This window comes from Vespula pensylvanica, chromosome 19, assembly GCF_014466175.1.
Source record: "Vespula pensylvanica isolate Volc-1 chromosome 19, ASM1446617v1, whole genome shotgun sequence".
Taxonomy (NCBI): domain Eukaryota; kingdom Metazoa; phylum Arthropoda; class Insecta; order Hymenoptera; family Vespidae; genus Vespula; species Vespula pensylvanica.
Window position 1 is genome coordinate 2900128 of NC_057703.1, and position 24871 is coordinate 2924998.

General features: G+C 30.1%; 2 protein-coding genes across 6 annotated transcripts in view; one reads left to right on the plus strand and one right to left on the minus strand.

Annotated features, from left to right (window-relative positions):
- The window catches only part of LOC122635854 (serine/threonine-protein kinase N), a 72639-nt gene extending 53741 nt beyond the window's left edge, over positions 1-18898 (plus strand). For 2 of the 5 annotated variants that reach the window (XM_043826518.1, XM_043826516.1), the window contains 14 exons: positions 971-1181; positions 2063-2217; positions 10001-10252; positions 10744-10894; positions 10980-11067; positions 11150-11505; positions 11590-11828; positions 12798-12965; positions 13775-14092; positions 14202-14353; positions 14440-14659; positions 14762-14869; positions 14963-15103; positions 15188-18898. In XM_043826518.1, the coding sequence (XP_043682453.1) occupies positions 971-1181; positions 2063-2217; positions 10001-10252; positions 10744-10894; positions 10980-11067; positions 11150-11505; positions 11590-11828; positions 12798-12965; positions 13775-14092; positions 14202-14353; positions 14440-14659; positions 14762-14869; positions 14963-15103; positions 15188-15331 (2703 nt within the window). In that variant the 3' untranslated portion in view covers positions 15332-18898. Of the gene's footprint in view, positions 1-97; positions 370-970; positions 1182-2062; positions 2218-10000; positions 10253-10743; positions 10895-10979; positions 11068-11149; positions 11506-11589; positions 11829-12797; positions 12966-13774; positions 14093-14201; positions 14354-14439; positions 14660-14761; positions 14870-14962; positions 15104-15187 lie in introns of those variants that run through there. The other 3 variants (XM_043826520.1, XM_043826517.1, XM_043826519.1) reach the window with 3 other exon arrangements.
- Positions 18899-18983: 85 nt separating this feature from the next.
- LOC122635674 lies at positions 18984-19890 on the minus strand. The gene is made up of 4 exons (XM_043826156.1): positions 19852-19890; positions 19698-19779; positions 19464-19635; positions 18984-19337 (listed from the first exon to the last, which is right to left on the minus strand). The coding sequence occupies exons 1-4, from the start codon at positions 19873-19875 to the stop codon at positions 19061-19063; spliced, it is 555 nt and encodes a 184-aa protein (XP_043682091.1). The 5' UTR covers positions 19876-19890; the 3' UTR covers positions 18984-19060.
- Positions 19891-24871: the final 4981 nt, after the last annotated feature.

The window sequence follows — 24871 nt, forward strand, 5'->3', positions numbered from 1 at the left end:
AGTTCATCGGAAAAACAGAGTTGATGTTTTTAATATCGTCTATGTAAACGTTAATGAGAATTGATAAGTCATAATTGACTTTGTCAGCGAATTGGGATGGTACGAAGTATCGATCGAATGGCATTCAGCCAACTCTCACCTACGTCAACGAATTTTTAAAGCGCTGTGTGCTGCTTAGTTGTCTGTTACACTATAGAAATGTAAAGACGGATTCACCCTGCGTCACCACGTATTCGACCGAGCTAATAGGTTTAGTTGTTAGGATGATAGCATTAGAGAGAATACATAGAAATATTTGGTAAAAGGCATAGTAACGTAGCAGCCTTTGACAGAAGAACAATGAAAATGGCGAAACGTTTAGTTAAAAAGGTCTGTGATTTTTCATATTAATTAATAATTAATTATATTTACGTAAAGAGAAAGAGAGAGAGAGAGAGAGAGAGAGAGAGGGAGGGAAAAAGAGATATTCTACGATATACAAACTATATAATTTTTTGTTTCTTTTCTTTTCTTTTTTTTTCATTTTTTATCATGTAGATGACAAGTTGTAGAAATTAATTCTAAAGATACGCACCTCTTCGATATCATTTTCCTCTTTTCGCGCGTTTAAAAAAGTTGTTAGAAGAAACATGATACCTCTTCTCTATGTAGAAAATTATTTCCGTCTAAGTCAATTAGAGCATATCGATCATGATCATTATCATTATTATCATCGTCATTATTATCATCACGCATAAAACCTCATTTCATGGAAGAATTCATTTTTACGAATAATTTTATATGCCAATATTTTACTTCGTTTAATAATGTATATGTAAACAAATCTATTTCTCTTTCCTTTTTTTTTTTTCTTCTTTTTTATTTAAATATCTATTATTTCAGAATTGTATAGATATCCTAATTAATTGATCAATCAATTTATTTATTTACTTTTAAAAATGTTGTTTTTTTTTTTTTATTATCTTTGTAGGTAAAACAGGGCGCAGAAAATATGATACAGAGTTTGACGAGTGGGCACAGAGACAAGAAATTACTTCAAGAAGCTCAGCAGATGCTTGACGATTCCCGCGCTAAAATTGAGTTCCTACGCATGCGCATAATGAAGGTGCGACAGGCGCGCCAGCAACAACACGCTCGTGGCGACGCGCCACCTCCGAATGGTGAAACAACTGGTAACAAAGGTATTAATTAATATCATATGATATATGTATATATATATATATATATATATTTATCTTTCAATTGTTTATTTATTTTTAATAGATATTTAGCACACATAATAATTATTATTTAATATAATATCTTATATAATATATCTGGTATTCAATACTTTTTTATATATCTATTTTATAATATTTTAATATTTTTATGAATTACAAATATAAAAAAATTAAAGTAAATATTAAAAATATCTTATAGTATTACACAAGAATTTTTATTATTTAATATAGAATATTCTTTATATATTTTAAGTAAAAGAAAAAAATTTTTTTTTTTTTTTTTTCAATGGAAGGATAATCAGTTTTTTATATTGTTTGTTGATTGTCAATTAATGGAATTTTCATTAGTATTAACTATTTCCATTCGTCTTGATGAAAGGTTTTGAATTTCTCCTCAATAAAATGCTTGTTTAAAATAAGTATGTATTACATGAATGCACGCACATATACATTCAACTTTTCCTCATTTAACGTAAATTATATATAAAAAATATAATAATTATATATAAACAGTATTATAATAATACATGCAATATATATTATATCATAAAACAATTATTATATTTGATTATAATTATTAAATTTTATTTATATATTATACAACAGTTTTATATATGTATATATAGTGTGTGTATGTGTGTAATAATAATAAAATATAAGTTATTTAAATTATAGCTGAAAAACTAACTTTGAATATAAAATACAAAATTATATTGTTTATGTACACACATGTTACATATTATTTTCTATTATATTATAATATGTTATTGATTCGAAGCGAAACTATATGTTGTGGTTTATATGTTAACAACGTAAACTCAACGACTGTTTCCTTTTTGTAGATAGGTACGAGCCCAGTTTGGAACTTGCTTTGGAGGAACGCGTTGAAGAGTTGCGGCATCGGTTGAGAATCGAAGCAGCCGTTGTGGAAGGTGCAAAGAACGTAATACGTCTTCTGCAAAGTGCCAAAGTTGCTGATAAGAAGGCTTTAACAGAGGTAGGTATTATTCCCCTGTCTCCTGTATTTTCAATCATCCATATGCGGGTATACATAATGCATATATACATATTGCAGATAGATATATAGATACATATATACGTAGAAATATATACGCGAGAAGGAAATTAGAAGCTTGTGTATATATACGTGGGGTTCGATGAAAAGCCTTTTGTTATATACGTATATACAAAAGATAGAGAATATCAAAGAGGAACTATCGATTACATACATTCGAACGGATGTGAACATGATCGCTAAACTCATCAATAAGTTCTTTTCATACTATTATGATATTTAAAAGATTATTTACAATTTATTTGGTTAAATTTGGTATAATAAAGTAAGCTAACGTGAAAATTAGGACACGATGCGAGACGAACGACCAGCGTGACGTACGGTGACGCACGGTACTTTGTCGTACGTCAACGTAACTCATCGTGGCATTACTGCATCGTCGTGACAATACGAAAAATAAAAAATGTATCGTAGAACGTATAGGTATGGAATACTTTATCTTAAAACGTTATGATCGACGAGATTGATATTTGTGAAATTAGAAAATATCGCGAAATTTAGGATAATAGGAGAGATTATTTTTGACGAAAATAAAAATAGAGCGACATCGATGACAATTTGTCCGAACGTTTTCGAATAATTTTGATGAAAAATAGTTTAATGTTTGGAAGGTTCGTAGACGACGCTAAAAATCGAAGAAGAAGAAAAACGATGTGTTAACGCACCGTGCACGCAACGTCAACGGTGCGTCATTTATCGCTTCGTTTACATTTGTTCTTATAGTATGTCATATTGAATTTAGCTACTTAAGAAATTGACTATATAGGGTTGTAAGTATCTGGATTGGTAACATTGCAATTGAAATTCAAGGACTTTAGGTTCAAATTCTAATCTATCCATGACCTATTTTTTCGTACGCCAATAATTTTGAAATTGGGATGCACCTGTTTTTAGCGAATCGAATCTGTTAATTGTGTTGACACACGTATAGTGATAGTTGGATAACTGAATTATCGAGAGGAGTTATTTGAAAATATTGAAATTGAATATTAATTCGTATTTTATAAGATGAATTTAATCAAATAAATTGTTAATAATTATTCGAGTTAAATCGAGTTACATCATAAGTCGGTATTGATCGTTACATCAAATGAATCGTTAAAAAAAAATTCGATGACGTATCGGCAGAATTTGTCGAAATTTAGAAATTATATGTACGCCAGGTTGTTGTGGCAAAAAGCTGCAATTTATTGGATTAATATTTTTAATATTTTTAATCAATATTTATAATAAAATATCAATACGTAATATAAGTGATTAGTATCACGCTAACACTTAATTATTTTCACTGATCATTTATTTTCCAAAATACTTACGATTAATTAATAAAAATACTGAGCAGATAAATAAAAGTGATAATGAAAGGACTACGAAAGAATAAATTCAATGAGGCTTTGAGTGATAACTTGGTTGGTTGAAACTTAATTACATGAAAAATAAGGAGATCTAAGTTTAAATCCCATGCGCTATTAATTTCGAAAACTGGGATACGTTCGTTATTAGTGAATCGAATCCGTTAATTGTGTTGAGAGATAATTATTAATGGTCGGGTATAACTTCGTACGCGTAGTTAGCCGAGTTATTCAAATATTAAAATTGGATTTAATCCAGGTAATAGGTCGATTTATTCCTATATTAAAATTAGATTTAATCCATCTAATGAGTCAGATTTAATTCGAATAAATTGTTAACAGTTATTAAAGTTATAAAAATGTCATTTAAATATGAAATTACAACAGTTGTAATAATACATCGAATCCGTTCATATATACTAATATTATTCGAATGATATTCTACGTTTAGTCGAATTATTCAGACATTTAAATTGGATTTAATCCAAGTACATTAATTCAGATTTGTTAATCCCTCGAATTAACGGCTTAGAACAGAAGTATCATCGTAATTGAACAAAAAAATAAAAATAAAAAAAAAAGAATACATACTGGGACTTAATAGGTCCCACTACCTAATCTCATAATAAATAAAACCAAAAAAGCTACTAAAGTATGATTTTTACGAGGAGTGGAGTGGAGTGAGGTGAGGGGTGGTTTCTCTTAACCAAACTCGATCGATTCAAGTACCACACTCGAAATTTAACGACTCGGGTTCGTTATTCTTCAGGGTCCCCAGTTACCCATAATCCAGTTATCTTTTTTCTTTTTCGTACACGTTCATACTCGGATTAACTTGGATCTTTGTTGGATCATATACGTTACTCGATATACAACACTTCGTAGTAACGAATGAAACCTCTCGAACGATTTTGGACTCACACGAAATCGAATTCGATAGAACAGAGAAGTACATATCTCGCGATAGTTCGTCGTTGACTCGACGAAGACAAAGACGAAGACGAAGACGAAGACGAAGACGAAGGCAACGAAAAGATGAAGACGACGACGACGACGTGGAAGTTAAGGGGCGCGGTGTACTATAAGTCGGTTCTCTCTTTCTCAAAATAGCACGGGCAAATCCTCTGAAATCTCCCTCCTATCCCCTTCATCCTCCTCCTCCTCCTCCTCCTCTTTCTCCTCGTCCCTCTCTCCCCCTGCCCCGCTTCTTTTCCCGTGACGCCTTTTCGGGTCGCGCTTAGTTACCATCTTTCGAGGAGAGAACTGGCTCAATCCAGTAGTCGTACCGGAGTAACGCGATAAACGAGAACGACATGTGCAACGACCGTCCGGGAAGGAATAATTCGTGGAAGAGTTATATCGTTCACAGAAGATATAATATAATATCGCGAGATATCGTCCCCTTCAAGCTTGGATAATCGAAAGCCGCGGACTCTGTTTGACCTCAATCCGAAGACTGACTCTTGCATCCGGCCGGCTTTGTACGCTGCGATTAGCTCCGCAGAAAGAGGAATAGAGAGGAAGAGAAAGAGAGAGACAGAGAGAGAAACTCTCGATTGGAACTGAAAGACTGAACAGGCCATTTTTGTTATACTCTTCCAAATCGTTACGTCCAGGAAAAACGTCCAGGAAAATATTCAGTTAAGGAAAAGAAAAAGATAATTCGAGAGAGAGAGAGAGAGAGAGAGAGAGAGAGAGAGAGAGAGAGAGAGAGAGAGAGAGAGAGAGAGAGAGAGAGAGAGAGATGTAGAAAAAGAGAAAGAGAGGACGATAAAAAGAATGTATGTACGTTCGTGTCTGTGATATTTACACGGGAATAGTCCAGAAAGTACTCCAATAGAAAATAAAGAGACCAAACGATCGTACGATTTGAGATATATATTCATGGGCCCGACACAAGTCGTTCCAAATTTATATCGTGCTAATTATACGACGTGTCGTCGCTTTGTCAATCTCCCTTTGTTGTTGTAAATTTAATAGAATTTTACTTTGAGAGAAACTCTTGTAGAGATTCCACGAGAAAGAAAAAGATAGAAAGAGAAGGAGAGAGAAAAAAAAAGAAAGATATTATAACCGATCGTAAGATTACTACCTTGAGAAGCTATACGCGAAGAAATTTCGGAAAATCGTTCTTGGGCCAACAAATAATTGTCGGTCGGGCCAATCGCGACCTTCCGACGTATTCTTTGCTTATTGCAAGAACGAAGAAGAAGAAGAAGAAGAATATTTCGTAATAACGATACGAAATAACCGATATACAACAAACAGTAACCGACATACCGAGAGCAACTGTTAATCCGAAAATAGATATCGTAGAAGCGCAATATCTTGGAAATTTTCCACTTCCTTATACGAATGGCATTGTGAGTGATTTTTCTTTTATATATATATAAAATATAAATACAAAGAGAAACCACCCTCTTCCACATTACCTTCTCACTACGATTGCATGATCGACATTGAAATAGCAAAAGGATTCTCTTGACTGTGATACGTTGTATTTTCCCCCAATTTCGCGTGGAATAGTACAATCGTCAAATCCATGAAGAGAAGAGCAACGTTCTCAGAAAGGAGAAACCTTGAAGTTAAGGGAATCTCGAAAGGTCGAAAAAATCGTTGCCGACCTATCGTAATCGTAAGTTCTTCGATAAACGACGACGATGTCCTGCGGTGGATGACAGCCTGGAAGAGGTTGAAGAAGAGAACGATAGGAGGAGGTGGAGGAGAAGGAGAAGGTGGAGGTGGAGGAGAAGGAGAAGAAGGAGAATGTACGGAGTTAAAAAAGATGAGGACGATCGTTCTCGATCGGACAATGTTGGCTCACAAACAGCACCGCCTTGGTTGGTTAGAGCAGAAGTTACGATTCGTCATGGCGGTGCACAAACCACTTCGGATTCTAGACAATCGCCGGTAGGTAGTTCGTCAACAACAATGACTGATTCCAATGGTGTACGAATGATATATCGTTGGAACACTAGTCAACCTAGTCCTAATACTCCATCAACGACATCTACATCGACTACTCAATCGATGGGTGCTATGATCCCACCAAATTCTTATGGTTTTCAACGTGGTAATATATTGTTCACATCGACGCCACCACCAAGAAGTCAACCATCTGGTTCGTTTACGATTCCGCGGCCAGGATCTTCGACAAAGGATGACACGTGTCCGTCGAGAAATCGAGGATTCACCGATTCAGGATACAACAGCGAACGATTCTCACCGCATTCGTACTCGAGTTTACCATCTCGTCGATCTTATCAACAATACAATCGACGTTGCAAAAGTACCTGTAACATCGTTCTCGCTGCGTTTGATCCGAAGAAGAGTCTAATTAACGACGAATCTACAACGACGAGATCGTTAACGAAAGAATCATTGAAATCCTCCACGTTAGAGCCCGACCGATCATCCTGGCATTATCATCGAACGACGTCGTCCAATAATCATCATCATCATCATCATCATCATCATCATCTACAACAACAACAGCAACATCAACATCAACAACAACAACAACAACAACACGTCTCCGCTCGTTCACGTTTCAGTACCGTGCCTGAAGTTTGCGAAGATTGTTCCGAAGGTAGTACTGCCAGTCCATTTACGACACATTTTTGTACTCGTGTGTTAGAGAAAACAGCGAGCAAAGTTACGACCATTAGCAAGGATGCTTCTTCTCAAACGACCGATATTGAATCTCGAACTTCGACTATATCGACTACATCGAAAACTGGAAAAGTTAGACGGAAAGCATTGGATATACAATTGGCTGATGAACAAAAGAGAAAAAAGGTAGATACATACATACATATACATACATACATACATATATATATATATATATATATATATAATGAAAAATCGTATCTAATCAATATTTAATATAAATAAATTTCTACGTTTGCAATCGAACGATATATTTTCAATTTCAGCAAGAGAACTCAACCGTTGGTACGCCGATTGATACATCGGGACAACCTTCAACGACTACGGATACTGAAAAATCTTATTCATCTGCCATAGACGAGAGTACAAAACGTAAATCTCGTACCGTTCACATAGACGTTTATTGCACTGGCTCGGACGACGAGTGTAGTACCGATTCAAGCGAAGAGGAACGTTCGACAACGGCTATGACCGTCTTCGAGAACGAGGATGTTAAAGTGACGCATAGCCAAGCCGAGGATAACGATTTACCACGTGGATTTAAAGATAATAAAGCGTTTTTAGCGCGAACCGCTGAGAGACGTTGTGAAAGTTTTAAAAACGCTCCTATGAGAATGCCTTCGTTGGCAAGCTCGAAGGGTTATGAAAGCGACGATCTATTGAGTTCCCTTTATCCATCGCAATTTAGTTCTTATAGCGCTCTTAAAGATTTAGATTCTACCCCATGGTCCGCAGCATCGTCGACTTTAGCATTACCATTTATTGACGATTACGATTCAGCTGCTGCGACCTCTTCGAAGGACACGTTCTCCGATATCGACTCTATCGTAAATGGTGGTAAACCGACCTTGACGTCTTGCGATAGCTTCGAATACGCGAATTTGTCCGATCGCGATAGAATAAGAAAAATGGATACGATTTGGGGCGGTAGTAGTAAAACCGATGATGTAAACGAGGAGAAGATGGATAAGAATTGGAGATCACCTCAGATAGAACGTAAGCATTTATTGAGGAACAGAAAGATGAGGGAATATTTGGAGAAACATGAAATCGGTTGGTCCTCCGATGATACCGCAGGTGAATCGGATGACAGTGGGACCATTGGTTGGACCTTCTTATCTAATAAGGATGATCCTAATAACGAAGGATCTTCTAGAATGAAGGAGGATAAGGGTACCATTCGTCGTGATAGTACGATAAAGAGAGAAATCAATGACAATAACGTCGTTTCGTCTAACGTTGTTAATCGTCCAGAATTAATACGTTCCGATCTTCTTATTCAAGATGATCATTCCGATTCGACGACTCGAAGCGATCTTTGCTCACGAATTTATACATTAAGAGAACAGATCGGCCCATTTGGTTCGAAAAGTCCTTCGCCTCTTCCTTCGAAAGTACCTTCCAGAGTTACTTCGCCCTTCATGACGTCCCATGGCGAAAGAACCGATCATATCGTTAAAGCATCGATATTTGGTTCCGTTGTTGGTGCTTTTCGAAAACCTGGCCATCATATTGGCCCCGTTAAAAATCCGTCCTGTTCTTGCGAACACTGCAGGCGATACTTCGAGGAAGACGACTCACGTGAACGATCGTGTTCCTTCGGTGAATTTGAGAAACGTTCGACCAGTTCGACCAACGCCCAACAGAGAAATATTATTCGACCAGCTCCTACGAGTTATGGACACTGATTCTACCTACTTTTTACGTAATTTTTTTTTTTTTTTTTGATTTTTTGTTCCTTTTTTATTTCGGTTTTATTTATTTATTTATTTATTTATTTATCTATTTATTTATTTATGTATTTATTTATTTATTTTGTTTTCTTTTTTCTTTCTTTCTTTCTTACTTTCTTTACAAGCAAAGCTTTATCCGATAATTTTCATTATTTTATATTAGACTTTCGTAGCTCTCTGCATGGCTGCGAGATTTTCACTTTTGCACGCTTATTATTATCATCATCATCATCATCATCATCATCATCATTATCATCATCATCATTATCATCATCATCGTCATTATCATTAATAATATTACTATTACTATTAATATTATTATTGTTATTATTATTATTGTTATTATTATTATTAATATTATTATTAATATTATTATTATTATTAATATTATTATTATTAGATTTATTAATGAATTCAATAATATATTTATATTTAATTTTATTTATATATATATATATATATATATATATATATATGCCTCGTCCTTGTCATCACTTACTATCAAACGTGTGTTCCAAATGCGTCGTCGCAACAAGGACATAGTTTTCTAATTATCGCTCTAGTTGATGCTATTGTATCGTTAAAGGCTGTCGAACATTCTGCTGATTATAAAGCATTTACATAAGGTAACAATCGTGTAACGTCGATCGTTCTATTAATAAATGTTAACTGTATTGTTGTGTCGATCGTTACTACATATGAACATTGTTTCTACGTGCATATGCATTTTGATGAATCATTTTTTGACGTAATTTTGATCATCAATTATCCTTTTCTTTCTTCCTCTATCTATCTATCTATCTATCTATCTATCTATCTATCTATCTATCTATCTATCTATCCATCTATCTATCTATCTATTTCATTTTATCACTCTTTCTACAGTTTGTTTCCTCGATTGAATGATGAAATCGATTAAAAGTGTCCTGTATATTCGAATTATCCTAGGCACAGGCAAGTCTCGCGGAATCCAGTAGAAAATTGGACTTACTTAGATTATCTCTTGAGCTTAGAAGACAAGAATTACCACCAGACAGTGGTACTGCTGCCCAATTAAAGAGAGAACTAGCAAGTGTACAATCGGCAAGTCCTGTTCCTGTAACTTACACATCCTTACAACCATTTCGTGGCCCATTGGAAGGTAGGGCTACGGTACCTGCATCAGTTTCTAGATGTGCTGCAGTCACCGGCCAATTGGAGGTAAACAATTTCAATGGTCAGAATCATCAACAATTATTCTCGTATATTAATACATTGTTGACTGGTCACGTTTATACTTTATATGTATTTTTTTTTTTTTGTTTGCACATGCATGCAACATATGTAATTATTTAAGTATATAATTGTGCAAGTCATCGTTATGCTATTATTCATTGTGTTAGATATAGCGTTTATTTAATTTTGATGTATTACCAATTCTCTTGTTGAATTTTTAATATTTTAATAACGATTTTAATTTAGTTACAAATATAGCTGGCGAAACGCATTAATTTCTACATATAATAGACGGTCAACAATGTGTTAAGATATTCCTCTTATGTATCTCAGAAAATACAGCAGAGGGATATTTAAAATAGACATTCTTATAAAAATAGTGATTTTGACTGGTCGGTAAGTCTGGTTTTAACATTTGTTAAAATAATCCTCTTATCACAATAATTATATTGATAAATCTCTATATGTATTTATAGGTAAGATTAATGGGATGCCAAGATTTAGCGGAAGAAGTTCCTGGACGTACGAGAAGAGAACATCCGGCCAGTCCTGATTTACGCAGCTTCGTTAAAGGAGTAACAGGACGCAGTTCGAGTAAATCTTACAGTGTGAAAGACGAAACGAGTAGTAAGTTCAAATACATATTTGACTTTATTTATATGATCACTTGGTGTTAGTTGATCATTACTAATGTTCTTCATACGCGTTGCAGATGATATTATGGCGGTTATAAAACTGGATAATCAAACCGTAGCACAAACTAGTTGGCGACCGTGTTCCCAACAGGCTTGGGACCAAAGGTATACATACTATTATATAATCCAGTGAAAATATTCTCCTTTGATATTTGACGTAAGATTTAATACGTTATTTTATTTATAGATTTTCTATCGAACTAGATAAGTCGAGGGAACTTGAAATAGGCATTTATTGGAAAGATTGGAGATCATTGTGTGCAGTGAAATTTTTACGTCTAGAAGAATTTATCGACGATGTGAGACATGGAATGGCACTTCAGTTGGAACCCCAAGGATTATTATTTGCTGAAATTAAATTTTTAAATCCGATGATATCGAGAAAACCAAAATTGCAACGTCAACGTAAAATATTTAAACAGCAAGTGAAGAATTTCCCACGGGCTAATCAAATGAATATTAATGTTGCTACTTGGGGTAGACTTCTTAAACGTTCTGCACCCTCTTTACATAATACAAGAAATTCTGAAAGTCCACCGTCGGGTATGTGTTCATAATTTCACAAATTATTGTACGATATAGTTCTTGATGTGAAAATTAAGAACTATAATTTGATTGTCAATTTAGGACCACAACCGCTACAAATTGTTTTTGATACCTCAATAGAAGATAAGCCTGAAACACCTGGAGAATTACCAGATCCAGAAAAGGGAGGCTTAGGTGGTGCTCGACCATTAGGAATGGCAACTTCAACTAGTAGTCCAGTTTTACCACGTCCACCTGAACATCCACCTCCACCACCGCCAACGGTTACTAAGAAACCTTCAATGCCAGCGCCACCACCACCTCCAAAATTAGATCAGGAGGTGAATTATACTCAATTAAAATAGATATATATTTTTTAATTATTTATGACTTAAGTATTATCGTCGCTGTTTATTTCTTTTTCTTTTATTTATTTATTTATTTATTTTTTTATTTTTTTATTTTTTTATTTTATACAAATATATATTTCAGTAGCTGCTAATTAATTTAGGCTAAAATAATAATCGAAATTATTATAGCTTCGCTTATAATTTATTTTAGAATATATTTTATATTATCTTGGTTTTAAATGCTGCAAAAAGATATATATATATATATATATATATATATATATATATATATATATGTACGTATATATATAGAGTTTTATATTTTCTATAAAAGGTAGGAGGTTATTGGTTTGGGATATTGGTTGTGGGTTTAGATTTCTATGAAAAGAAGTATATATAATAGGATTACTTGATTTTAACTTAATTATAGTTTAATATATTTGTATATATTATATAAGAGCACATATTTTGATAAAGCATGTTCTTATGTAAACACACTGTTTATCATATTTATCAAATTTATTGATAGAAAATTTTTGATTATTTATATGCTTCTTATTCAAAAACTAAAAATTTTGTAAATTCAAATATTTTGTTTATTTTCGTGACAATTTATAATTGTATTTTATGTAATATCTCATTTCTTTTTTTTTTTCTTTTTTTTTTTTTCTTTTGATATTTATTTTTAGCTTCACATACTATTTTGGTAATATTGCTTTGTCTATAGTCACAAAAAAAGTCAATTGTTGATCACTTTTGTTTTGTTAACTGCAGCAGAACAAAAATCATTGAATATTTCAAATATGTGTTTCGTCTAAGGTAAAAAATCTGCAGCTTGAAAATTTCCAAATGTTCCGTATATATCACGTCATTATATTGTTCATATACTGTAGTATTCTTGATATAAAGCACCTAGCAATATTTAAATTGGCTTTTAGAGCTAAGCAGGTAGTAATGTAGTTACAGAGTGCATTAAGGGAGTTTGATTTCCTGCACAACGAGGAGAAAGGGGGGTCTCAGGGTGCAAATTTGAGGCCCCTTGTGACAGAGCCCCGTCCTGTGCTGATTGCACCACCCTCTCCACGCACACCCTCGCCCCAACCCGTGGTCGAGTTTCCTGAAGATGAGGTATATACCTCTAGTATGCAACATTACTTTACTTCTAAAACTTCAATATTTTCATATTAATACGATCATTTCATCTATAATAATTGGTTGAGTTTCATGTTGAAGTCATTATGATTTCTAAGCGAAAAACATGATTTTCTAAAGTACCTTTCCAAATCGTTGCAAGACTAACGATGATTTCATAACAAGCATTCTTTTACTTTGTTACTTTGTATAAATGTATTATCGCACGCGAATATCATGATTTATAAAAGAAAAAAAATCAATTCGACACCCAATAATTCCCGATACCTGCTCACAAGTATATTTTTAATTATTGCATGATTAATTTGCATGGTCAATTAACGCTACCTTTTATTTCTTTTATTATTCATTCATTTCTTATTTTCATTATATTATCATCACATTAAACTATAACATAATCAAAATCTATTTCGGCAGTGTCTGACTTTTGTGACATGAGAATGTTATGTATGTGTGTATACATTATCGTTAATTTATATGTAGACAATATTGCATATTATGTAATATAGCTTGATACGCTTAAATTTGTCGTACTTGACGTACCCATGTTCATCATTTTTTTACATATTTCGAGTTAATCATAAAAAAATGAAAATGTAAATAACATACATGTTATAGTTAATGACATAACAATCACATTAATGACATTGATGACACTTGACAAGTTTTACCATTACTCTAAGAGTTTACTGTTAACTTTCATTAATCTTGTGTTATAAATAATAGAAGGTAAAGGTGAAATGTTATGTTTAACAAGAGTTTCATTAAAATTTATGCGATTACAGGTCGTCTATGAACTACCAGTTAGGCCTCTACAATATAGAGATAGTGCATATGAATCTAGAAGACATTCTCAGCTCACTGGCATGACTTTGGACAACTTCAGATTACTTTCTGTTCTTGGTCGAGGTCATTTTGGAAAAGTTATCTTATCGCAATACAGAAATACAGGAGAATATTTTGCTATAAAGGCGCTAAAGAAAGGTGATATTATAGCAAGAGATGAAGTGGAATCATTACTTTCTGAAAAGAGAATATTCGAGGTTGCAAATGCTACGCGTCATCCATTCCTGGTTAATTTGTTCGCTTGTTTCCAAACCGAGGTATGAAATTTTTTATTTTATTTATATATATATATTTATTTATTTATTTTTTTAATATTATCTCATATCCTATAGTTATGAAATCTAAGAAGTAATTTCTATTCTATAGGCACACGTCTGTTTTGTAATGGAATATGCAGCAGGTGGTGATCTTATGATGCATATACACGCAGATGTTTTTGGTGAACCACGTGCTGTATTTTATTCAGCTTGCGTTGTTTTAGGATTGCAATATTTACATGAAAGTCGAATCATATATAGGTAAGTTAACAAAGCAATATCCTTATTTATTAGCACGATAAAATTATTTAAATGGTCAATGGCATATAAATGAATCTCATTTCCAGAGATTTGAAATTAGATAATTTGTTGTTGGATACGGAAGGATATGTTAAAATAGCAGATTTTGGACTTTGTAAAGAAGGTATGGGTTATGGTGACCGAACTGGAACATTTTGCGGAACTCCAGAATTTTTAGCACCAGAAGTTCTCACAGAGACTTCGTATACACGAGCTGTAGATTGGTGGGGTCTTGGAGTACTTATATTTGAGATGCTTGTTGGAGAGGTATATAACGATATATAAATTCTGATACGTATATACAAAATTTATTATTGACATTTCTACATATGATTATTTCTACATACTTTTTATCTACTTATTATTTAGTCTCCATTCCCTGGTGATGATGAAGAAGAAGTATTTGATTCGATAGTAAATGATGAAGTTCGTTATCCAAGATTCCTTTCTTTGGAAGCTATAGCTATAATGAGAAGGGTAGGATAATTGTTTGCAAAAACGACATTTGCGATATATATTATTTTCTAAATGATTTACTGTATAATTTAAAATTTATTTTATATATAATAGTTGCTCAGAAAGAATCCAGATAGAAGATTAGGTAGCAGCGAAAGAGATGCAGAGGATGTTAAAAAGCAAGCATTCTTTAGGCACATAGCATGGGATGATTTGTTATTAAGACGCGTGAAACCACCTTTTGTACCAGTAATTGTAAGTAATTTCTTTTATAGCTTTTTCATATTATATTTTATATCATCATATAGAGATACATTACTATATATTTTTTGTATATAGCATTCTGTGGAAGATGTTAGTAATTTTGATGAAGAATTTACATCGGAAAAGCCACAGCTCACTCCGCCTAAGGATCCCAGACCTCTCAGCGATATTGAACAAAGCTTTTTCAAAGATTTCACATACATGGCTGATTGGTGCTAACTATAGTAATATGCTATTTTATGTTCTTCCAGTAATAGTTTATCTTTATTTGTGCCCCATAATTCAAATAAAACTATGTTACATTACATCAAGGTACATAGGAGAAAGCAATCATACTGTTTATGGGAAGATCGATACATTGTGCTTTTTTACAATAATTATTTTGACTAGAAATCAAAACTTCATAAATTTATGATTAATCATTGAATCTCGGATTTTCATCTGAATTATCTAATAGATAAATATTTTATTTTGTGCCAGACATATATGTGTGGCTATAATATTCTATTTTGTTTGCATTGCCTAAGTTATTAAAATATAATCAATTATTTTGAAAACAGATATATCAAAAAATTATAGGATTCATAGTAAGACTTGTATTACATGTATATGTTAGTAAAAACATACGTCTAAAAAGAAAAAGAAAAAAAAAAAAAGTAACTTTCAGAATACTATTGTCAACTATGATATAATGCAAGAGAGATGTAGATAAATATTATTAACACACGGATCATTTCTTTGCATGTGCATTTTTAATATAAAAATTCCTACTAAGTGCATGAGAATATAAGAAAGAATATTTTACATATAAAATCATATAAGTATACAACAGACATATTTAAGCACTGATCATTTACGATCACATTAGAATCACATTTAACATTTTTTGAAAGTAAGATGTGTCATTTAATTACACACTACATATTTTTCTTTTCGTTTTTTTTTGTTGTTTTTTTTTATTATTACTATTATTATTATTATTATTATTATTATTATTATTATTATTATTATTATTATTATTATTATTATTAATATAACATTTTTCATTTGCTTACAAATGACTATTTACTTTCAATCGTGGCATGGCGATATCCATGTGTGACAAAAGTTATCGTTACAATTGTAATATCAAAGATTTTTCTACATCGATGCAGTTAATTTAAAAAGAAAAAAAAAAAAGAAAAAGAAAAAAAAAGAAAAAAAAAGAAACAAAAAAATACCAACAGTTGTTCATGCTCAAGTAATATTGAATGAAAACAACCGGGAATATGCACAAGATAAATTTTTGAATTGCAATTAATATTCAGTGCTTTAAATATAAAAAGAAAGTGGTATCTCACGTAGCTTACTATCGTTGTGATAGAAAGATAAATTTTAATATTTTTTGTTTATGTTAAAATTGACAGCATGATCTGACGGCAAATATTACTTTTGTCCGAAAAAAAATGTCACGTGTGTATTGTTTTATATAACCATATGCTCTATTTGCTCACAATTTATTATATTTTAGTTACATATACTCATGTTTAAGCACATGATAATGTATATGTATGTATTTCATACTTATGTGTTATGTCTTTTACGAAACTATCTTTCAAGGAGTAGTAAAATGTATGATTTATAAGACCATGAGAAGTTAACTCTTTATATATTAAAAAAAAAAAAGAAAAAAGAAAAAAAAAAAGAAAAAAAAATAATAATAATTTCAAGTCCAACTTCTAGTATGTGTATCTTTGAATTATTGTTAATCTTTATTTTTTAATGTAAATTCTTTATATTTTTCAATTATAATTGAGAGATAAGTCTATTACATTTTAGTTTTGGGAGAAATTCGCGCCTTATTTTTAATATTTTTATATAATTTGTATCTCTTATGTCATATAAAATAATTTTATGGTATATATCATATATCATTATGTTAATAATAAAATATTAATTTCAAACATACGATTCTGCCATCAGTGGCATTTGAGAATTAATATTAATGATACTCTTTAAATTTGTCATACAAAACAGTATTTGTTTTATTATTGTATACTACGATTTTCAATATGTTGCGATAATATTACTCTTCTATTATAAGTTCATTTCTGATTTACGTTAAATTTTATTTTTTTATACACCTTTGATAAGGTATATTAGAATTGGACTTGACAAATCTAATATGCATTTTGTATTCGTACAAGATTGTTTAAATGAAATTTAAATATGATCATGCGATATCTAATGTTATTAATCATTTTGTTTTTTTTTCACAATGTTTAAACATTATATATATATATATATATTAATTAAAGATTAATGTATATCATTATTATTTTATATGAAACATGATTTTATGATACAGAATTCTGTGATATACTTCAAGATTAAACATACTTACTTTGAAACATTCTCACAGTGTAAATTTTGACATTTAAAATTGATCTTGTAACTATGATTTTTATAAAACAACAATAACAACAAAAAAAGAACAAAGTAAAAAAAAAAAAACATTCGGAGAAATTTGTAGCAATATACAAAAAGAAATAATATAACCGAATGACATGTGATAGTTTCGAGTTTTATCTCGAATTTTAGATGCCTTACTGCTCTAATAAAGTAATAACTTGGTATCTATTTTATAAAGAAGTCTTGTAAATTATAATCAAACCCTGTTTGTAAGAAGGTGCTCATATCGAAACTGTTGATGTGCCTGCTGTTGTATAATTCCAAAAAATCTATGCTCTAGCAATATAATATTTGTAACAGCAGCAGAACAAAATCACAGAGTCAGTAATATTATATAAAAAACATTATTTCAAATTGGAAGCTTTCAATTATAATCATGAAAAAGTAAGTATTAAAATAGCGCAAAAGATCATCACAAGGTTTCTACAATATAAGTGCCATGAGCCTAATAATGCATATTGATATATGTAACAATACGATCAGAATGAAAATTCAGAAGTATGAAAACATTTTTAAATCAAAAAAAAAAAAAATGACAAAAAAATATATGTAATTCATCGTACTCCATCGTACTCCATCATATTTATAAATACATGCATACATATATATATGAGACACACAGACATTTTACTTTGCAGATTTGTACTATGTAATCTTGTTACATTTTTTTTAACTGCCAAAGTAAATAACTTTTACCACAATAAGTTTTCTGCATAATAAAAAGATTTGTTTTTTTTTGTCTATGATTACTATGATTCATGATCGACATATGAAACATTAATTAAAATGTACTATAAATGTGAAACGAATATTTTAATTTTTATATTTTTTAAACAGTATGCAAACAAAATTATATTATTTGCATATTATTTCAAAAATATTGTTTGGAAGATGTACATAATACATTTATATGTTACAGCCATGTAGATAAATTTCGACTCATGAATGAAATGTTTTCAATAGTATATGAGTTTCGGGGTACCCATTTTTATATATAAATATATAAGTACATAGTGCTACTAAGGTATGAAGTAGTAATTTTTTAATTAATACGTTTGCTATAATTTATCATTATGCGTTATAACAGATAAGAATGTGGTATGTGCCTCGTATTTTGTAGAATTTAGAATGTCATAGATAACTGTTATCATAAAATAAGATACATATAAAGATTTCTAAAAATTTATTTATTTGATACATATATTTACAGTGGCAGCTTATTACATATCACCATAAGTAAATTACGTAACTCTTAGTGATATTCTCTTCAAATTTATGATCTTATATATACATATAAGCATTACATGATTCAAGAATAAATTTTTGAAGAATGTATTTCTGTTGTTTTTTGTTAATATACATGTATATATACACACACACCTTTAAGTATAAGTTTTGTTTTTATATAAATTTCAAGTATTTAAACAAATTTATTTTCTCTCATTATATATTTATATTTATATATTTAGAAATTTGAAAATATTTTAGTATTTTAAATTATATTTCTATTACAGATATTGTTTCGGAATTTGTTTTCTCATTTTCACTTTCGATAGTATCTGTCGATTGAAAATTACTATTTTCAGTATTTATAGATTTGGCTAATTCGTATAAATTAGATGTATTTTTCTTGATATTTCTTTCTAGCAATATTTTTTTATCTTCTTTTTCTTTTAATTGTTTTCTTATTTCAGGCGATAGAGGTTTTATAAGACCTGCACTGGCTCTATAAAAGACGCTAGTGCTGTCAGCAGATTTAAATACAAATATTAATCTGAAATCATATAATTTTGTTACTTGATATAAATGTATATTTATTTTATTGTTACGTAAAATCTAAATTTATAATTTGCTTTATATATTTGGATAAAATTAGGAAAAAAAATATTTATATTCTTACCGATCAGTTTCAAGTACCTTCTGTAATTTTTCAATAAAGTCTATAGTGATTGGAAATGATATGAGCCATGGTACGTAAATTTCAAGATTCGAATTCTTATTTTTCTTTGTTTCTAAATAAAGTAAATCTAATTCCGCATTATATTTATAGTTAACGTGCCAAAATCTTTTATCTGTAAACATATATTTGTATTAAGATATTTCATAAAATTAATAATCATATATTTATTTTTACCTTCACATAATTGCATATATATATAAAATGTATTTGAAATTTTTACAGGATCGTTACAACCTAATTTTTCAATATAATAAAACTGAAATAAAAATAAAGAAAATATTAAGTATTTATACAGAAATATATAATTCTATTACAGAAATGAACTTACACTAGGATGGCATATATCGTACATGTCTATAATATTTATTTTTTTAACGTTATTCAAGAGAGAATGTGTATGTGCGTATATATCTATATATATATATACAAATTATTGTTTATTTATAAGATTTTGTGACATTTTATTATTATTTGTTTTAAGAATCACCATCAATGTATAGATCATAATAAATTTAATAACCTCTACGATATACTGACTAATTATAGACACAAAAATAAATGTATATCACTATATATACTGATCAGAACAGATTGAACTATCAAATTGATATAATGAAATATGATTATATACAAAATATTTAAATTAAAACGAATTGTTTTATAATTTTTAGTAAACTTCTTTGTTCTCGTAAATATTTTGGTAAACCTAATGTATGATTGGTCAAAAACATACTATTGTGTTTTCATCATCGTACTTTCAAAGTTTGTTAATAGATTACGCTTCGATCAGTTTTCTTTGAAGGTATTACTTTTGTAATTGCAGATTTTTACTTTATTGACTAAAAGATACCTTACTGACGTAGAAATATATACCTACAGATGTTAATATAAATAATTTATTGTGTGATATATCTAACAAATTCCTTCGGTCGATAAAGCAGAAATCTATCTATACATATATTATATCGATTTACAGTAATACGTAAACGAGATATTTTTATTTTTATTTACATTTGCCACTATTACGAACTCACATATCTAACATTTATAAATCTTATTTATTCAATCGTAATTTATTCGTTCAAAATAATATCAAAGCTACAGAAATGATATCTCCTCAATTTATTTTTCTTTTTTTAATGAGGTGTAAAAAATATACTATTCTATTTAATCATTTTGATATTTCATAACAATAATGTTAAAGAAGAAACAATTTTTATATCATTGTACTCACTTTCTCGAACGATACAACTTCGTTCTAAGATATATGTATTTTTGTACGATTAAAAACAATGCTAGAGTTAAATCAAACATTCTGTACATAGTGTGAATCAATTCTAATTAATCAGATTAAAATAGGTATTTTATTTAGCTTGAGAAATATTTTACATTGATGATTTCTAAAATGAAATAATTTGTCTAAAATATTCAATATAAAATTGCATATTCAATTACTTACAAATTTTGAAATGTTTCACGTAAAATATAATCTTTCAAAATGTAAATGATTTAGAGCCTAATTAATTTATCAATTTAAATACACGTTTGTACGAGATCGTTTGTACTGTAAAACGAGAAAGAAAGAAAAAAAAAAAGAAAGAAAGAAAGAAGAAGAAAAGAAATAAGATTAAAATGAAATTTGACTACAAATTTATGAAAAAAATTGTAAAATCTTGTATGCACCTGAAACGTTATTTTTTGAACTTCGACTTATCTAGAATATTAATTACTTTATTCATGATCGTTTGCACTGAAAAATGAGAAAGAAAGAAAGAAAGAAAGAAAAAAGAAGAAGAAGAAGAAGAAGAAGAAGAAGAAGAAGAAGAAAGTAAAAAGAAGAAAAAAGAAGAAAGAAGAAGAAGAAGAAAAGAGATAAAATTAAAATGAAATTTGACTACAAATTTATGAAAAAAATTGCAGAATCTTTTATGCACCCGAAACATTATTTTTCGCACTGTGACTTATTTAGGACATTAATTCATTCATCCATGATTGTTTGCAGTGAAAAATGAGAAAGAAAGAATAAAAAAAAAGGAGGAGAAGAAGAAGAAGAAGAAGAAAATAAAAAAGAAGAATAAAGAAGAAGAAGAAGAAGAAAATAAAAAAGAAGAATAAAGAAGAAGAAAAAGAAAGTAAAAAAAAAAGAAGAAAAAAAAAACGAAAAAAGAAGAAGAAAAAGAAAAGAGATAAGATTAAAATGAAATTACATTACAAATTTATGAAAAAAATTGTAAAATCTTTTATGCACCCGAAACAATATCTTTCGAACTGCGACTTATCTAGGACATTAATTAATTCATCCAGAATCGTTTGCACTGAAAAATGCGAAAGAAAGAATGAAAGAAAAAGAAGGAGAAGAAGAAGAAACTAAAAAAGAAACAGAAGAAGAAGAGGAAAATAAAAAAGAAAAAGAAGAAGAAGAAAATAAAAAAGAACAAGAAGAAGAAGAAAGTAAAAAAAAAAAAAAAAAAGAAAAGAAAGAGAAAGAAGAAGAAAAAAAGAAAAAAAAATTAACGTTACTCGGTATTATGCAACTAGATTTATAAGGTCCATGCATAGAATGGGTAAAAGGTATGGTCGCGCGAGTCGCATATAAATTGCAGTGTGGTCGCGCGTCATCGAGATAATACAGAAAAATGGCTTTCGCCATTGGATGAAGTCGTTGCTCTCTCTCTCTCTCTCTCTCTCTCTCTCTCTCTCTCTCTTCTCTTCTCTTCTCTCTTTCTTTCTTTGGTGTCGGCGTGTTCTTAACCAAACGGAACATCCATCGCGTTTTACCTTTCTTCCTTGCGCGAGTTTGTCGCCGGGTTTCTCTTCCTCGAACATTGATGGTAGGGGAGAAGTTGGTGGGGGGTGGGAAAGAGGTTGGAAGGGAGGAGGGTGGAAACATTCGTTAAAGGAGATAACGAATCTCCAGTGAATCGTCCGTAGCTTCTGCCTTAGGATTATTTATTTGGTTGATCATTAAACGTTCGTTCGTATTTATATCGTATAAGATCTAATATCTGCATTGAAATTGTAAGTGATCTATGATCTATGTTATATTGGATCGGTTAATAAGTAATGCGTTTTAAATTTAAAGCGGAGTATGTTAATATAGATAAAATATATTGTATATGATACTGTGCATTGTAGTATATAGTATTCATTTTGAAAATATAATAATTGTATTATGAATATAATGTAATGAATATATAATATAAATAAGGACATAATAAAAAGTATAGAAATGATAGTTATGGCTAATTGAGTTATGCAGGATCTTTTTGTACAGTGATTTTGTCCGTTTTATTAATCTTTTTTTTATTTTGTATAAATTTTATATAACTTGTTTTATTTTTTAGTTATTTTATGTAACTAGTTTGTATACTTTGTATATAACTGTATAAACAACGGTATAATTAGTATAATATTATATATTAATGTAGTATTAATATAGTAGATCATAGTATAATATTATCGGGTTAATTTATAAATTATGAATTTGTAATATTTCGTATTTAAATAAAGCAACAACAATTATTGAATAAACAATATTAGTACAAAGAAAATAATATAATATAAATTTTTCATATAATAAAAAATGAAATATTGTGTTATATATTGTTACATATTTAAATGTAATGTATTGAAAATTTTACAATTATAATTCTATCATTAGAATTTTATTGAAATTTCAAAAATTTCACTTTAGAGATGTTTATATATATATATATATATATATATATATATATATATTTGAGATATAAATATTTCAAATGTTTTAATGAAAATCTTTCATTTAACGTAGTCTAAATAAATAATTAAAACAGTAATTTATATATTATATATTTATATATATATAATTAGAATAATATATATATATATATAATTATAATTACTTATTTATAATTAAAATAGTAATTGTATATTGTATAATCAATCAGTTGATTCATCGATAGAATATCTACGCGAAAAAATATTCTGTCCGTATCGACTTCTATTTTATTAAATATTCAAAATGTATATCGTCGAGCTTCGTACAGTAATAAAATCTTTGTTTACTGTAACGTCAAAAACTCTTTTAATATATACAATGAACGTATAGATTGGTAGCTTGCATAATAAAATTATTGGTTCATACTTTTTATCAAATAATTTCACGAGATAGCCGTACTTCGATTTAAGAACTTCGATTTATTCTACTATCTCATTCGCGATACGAATCTTCAATATCATAGTTTCTTTTTTCGATTATTTTCGACGTTTGATTTTTTTCCATGAGAATATTTAAAATTCAAAATGTACGTCACCCGATTGGCTTCATTAGGAGAAATTTTACAGCTCGTAGATAGTAGAATATGTGGTCAAATTACATTTGATCTACCGCTAAATATTCGATGCACCCGATGCAATTTAGATGCACTTATACAAAAATGTTATCATTGCATGATGTTTCAAAGACTTTATTACTTGGCGATACGTATTCTGAATATTTGATAAAATGAAAATCGTTTCTCAAAGAAACGAAGAGATTCTGTGAACCAAACGAAAGAAATTCTAAAAGCTATAAGACAAATAAAAATGAAAAAAGTTGTATGTTTTTAAATTTTCATAGAAATATCGAATGGATATCGATTATTTTATAGAATTATCATAGAAGTATCAATACTTGAGATATCTATAACTTACATACTATTTCTTAAGGTATTATAATTTGTGAAATGCTATCGATTATATTGATATTTAATCGCTACATACATGCATCCATACATACATACATACATACTTACATATATTCATACATACATACATACATACATACGTATATACATACATATATACATACATATATACATACTTACTTACATTCAACATACATATGTACGTACATACATACATAAATACAGAATATGAAATAAAAATATAAAAAGATAACGAAAAGAAATAAAATTTGATGATGTCTGTCGTATAAGAAAACCAGGTCACAAGAAGAGCAACAAGAAAAAAGAGAAAAAGAGAGAGGGAGAAAGAAAAAGAGAGATAAAGAGAGAGAGAGAGAGAGAGAGAGAGAGAGAGAGAGAGAGAGAAAGTCTTCCTGTGTTATAGCCAAACGAAACCCATCGGAATACGAATGAAGAAAGAGAAAAAGTTCGGAGGAAGGTTAAAGGAGCATTAAAAGCATTGGCCAACCGCTTGGCACCTTTTTCTTTCTCCTTCTCATCCCTCTTTATCCTCCTTTCATCCTTCTTTCCTCCTCTTTTCCTTGCACTCTTGCAAACTCGTGAAGACTCATCGTTGTCGGTTGTCATTCCTTTTAGTATCCAACTTTAGCATCCTGTCTCACTCACTCACTCTCTCTCTCTCTC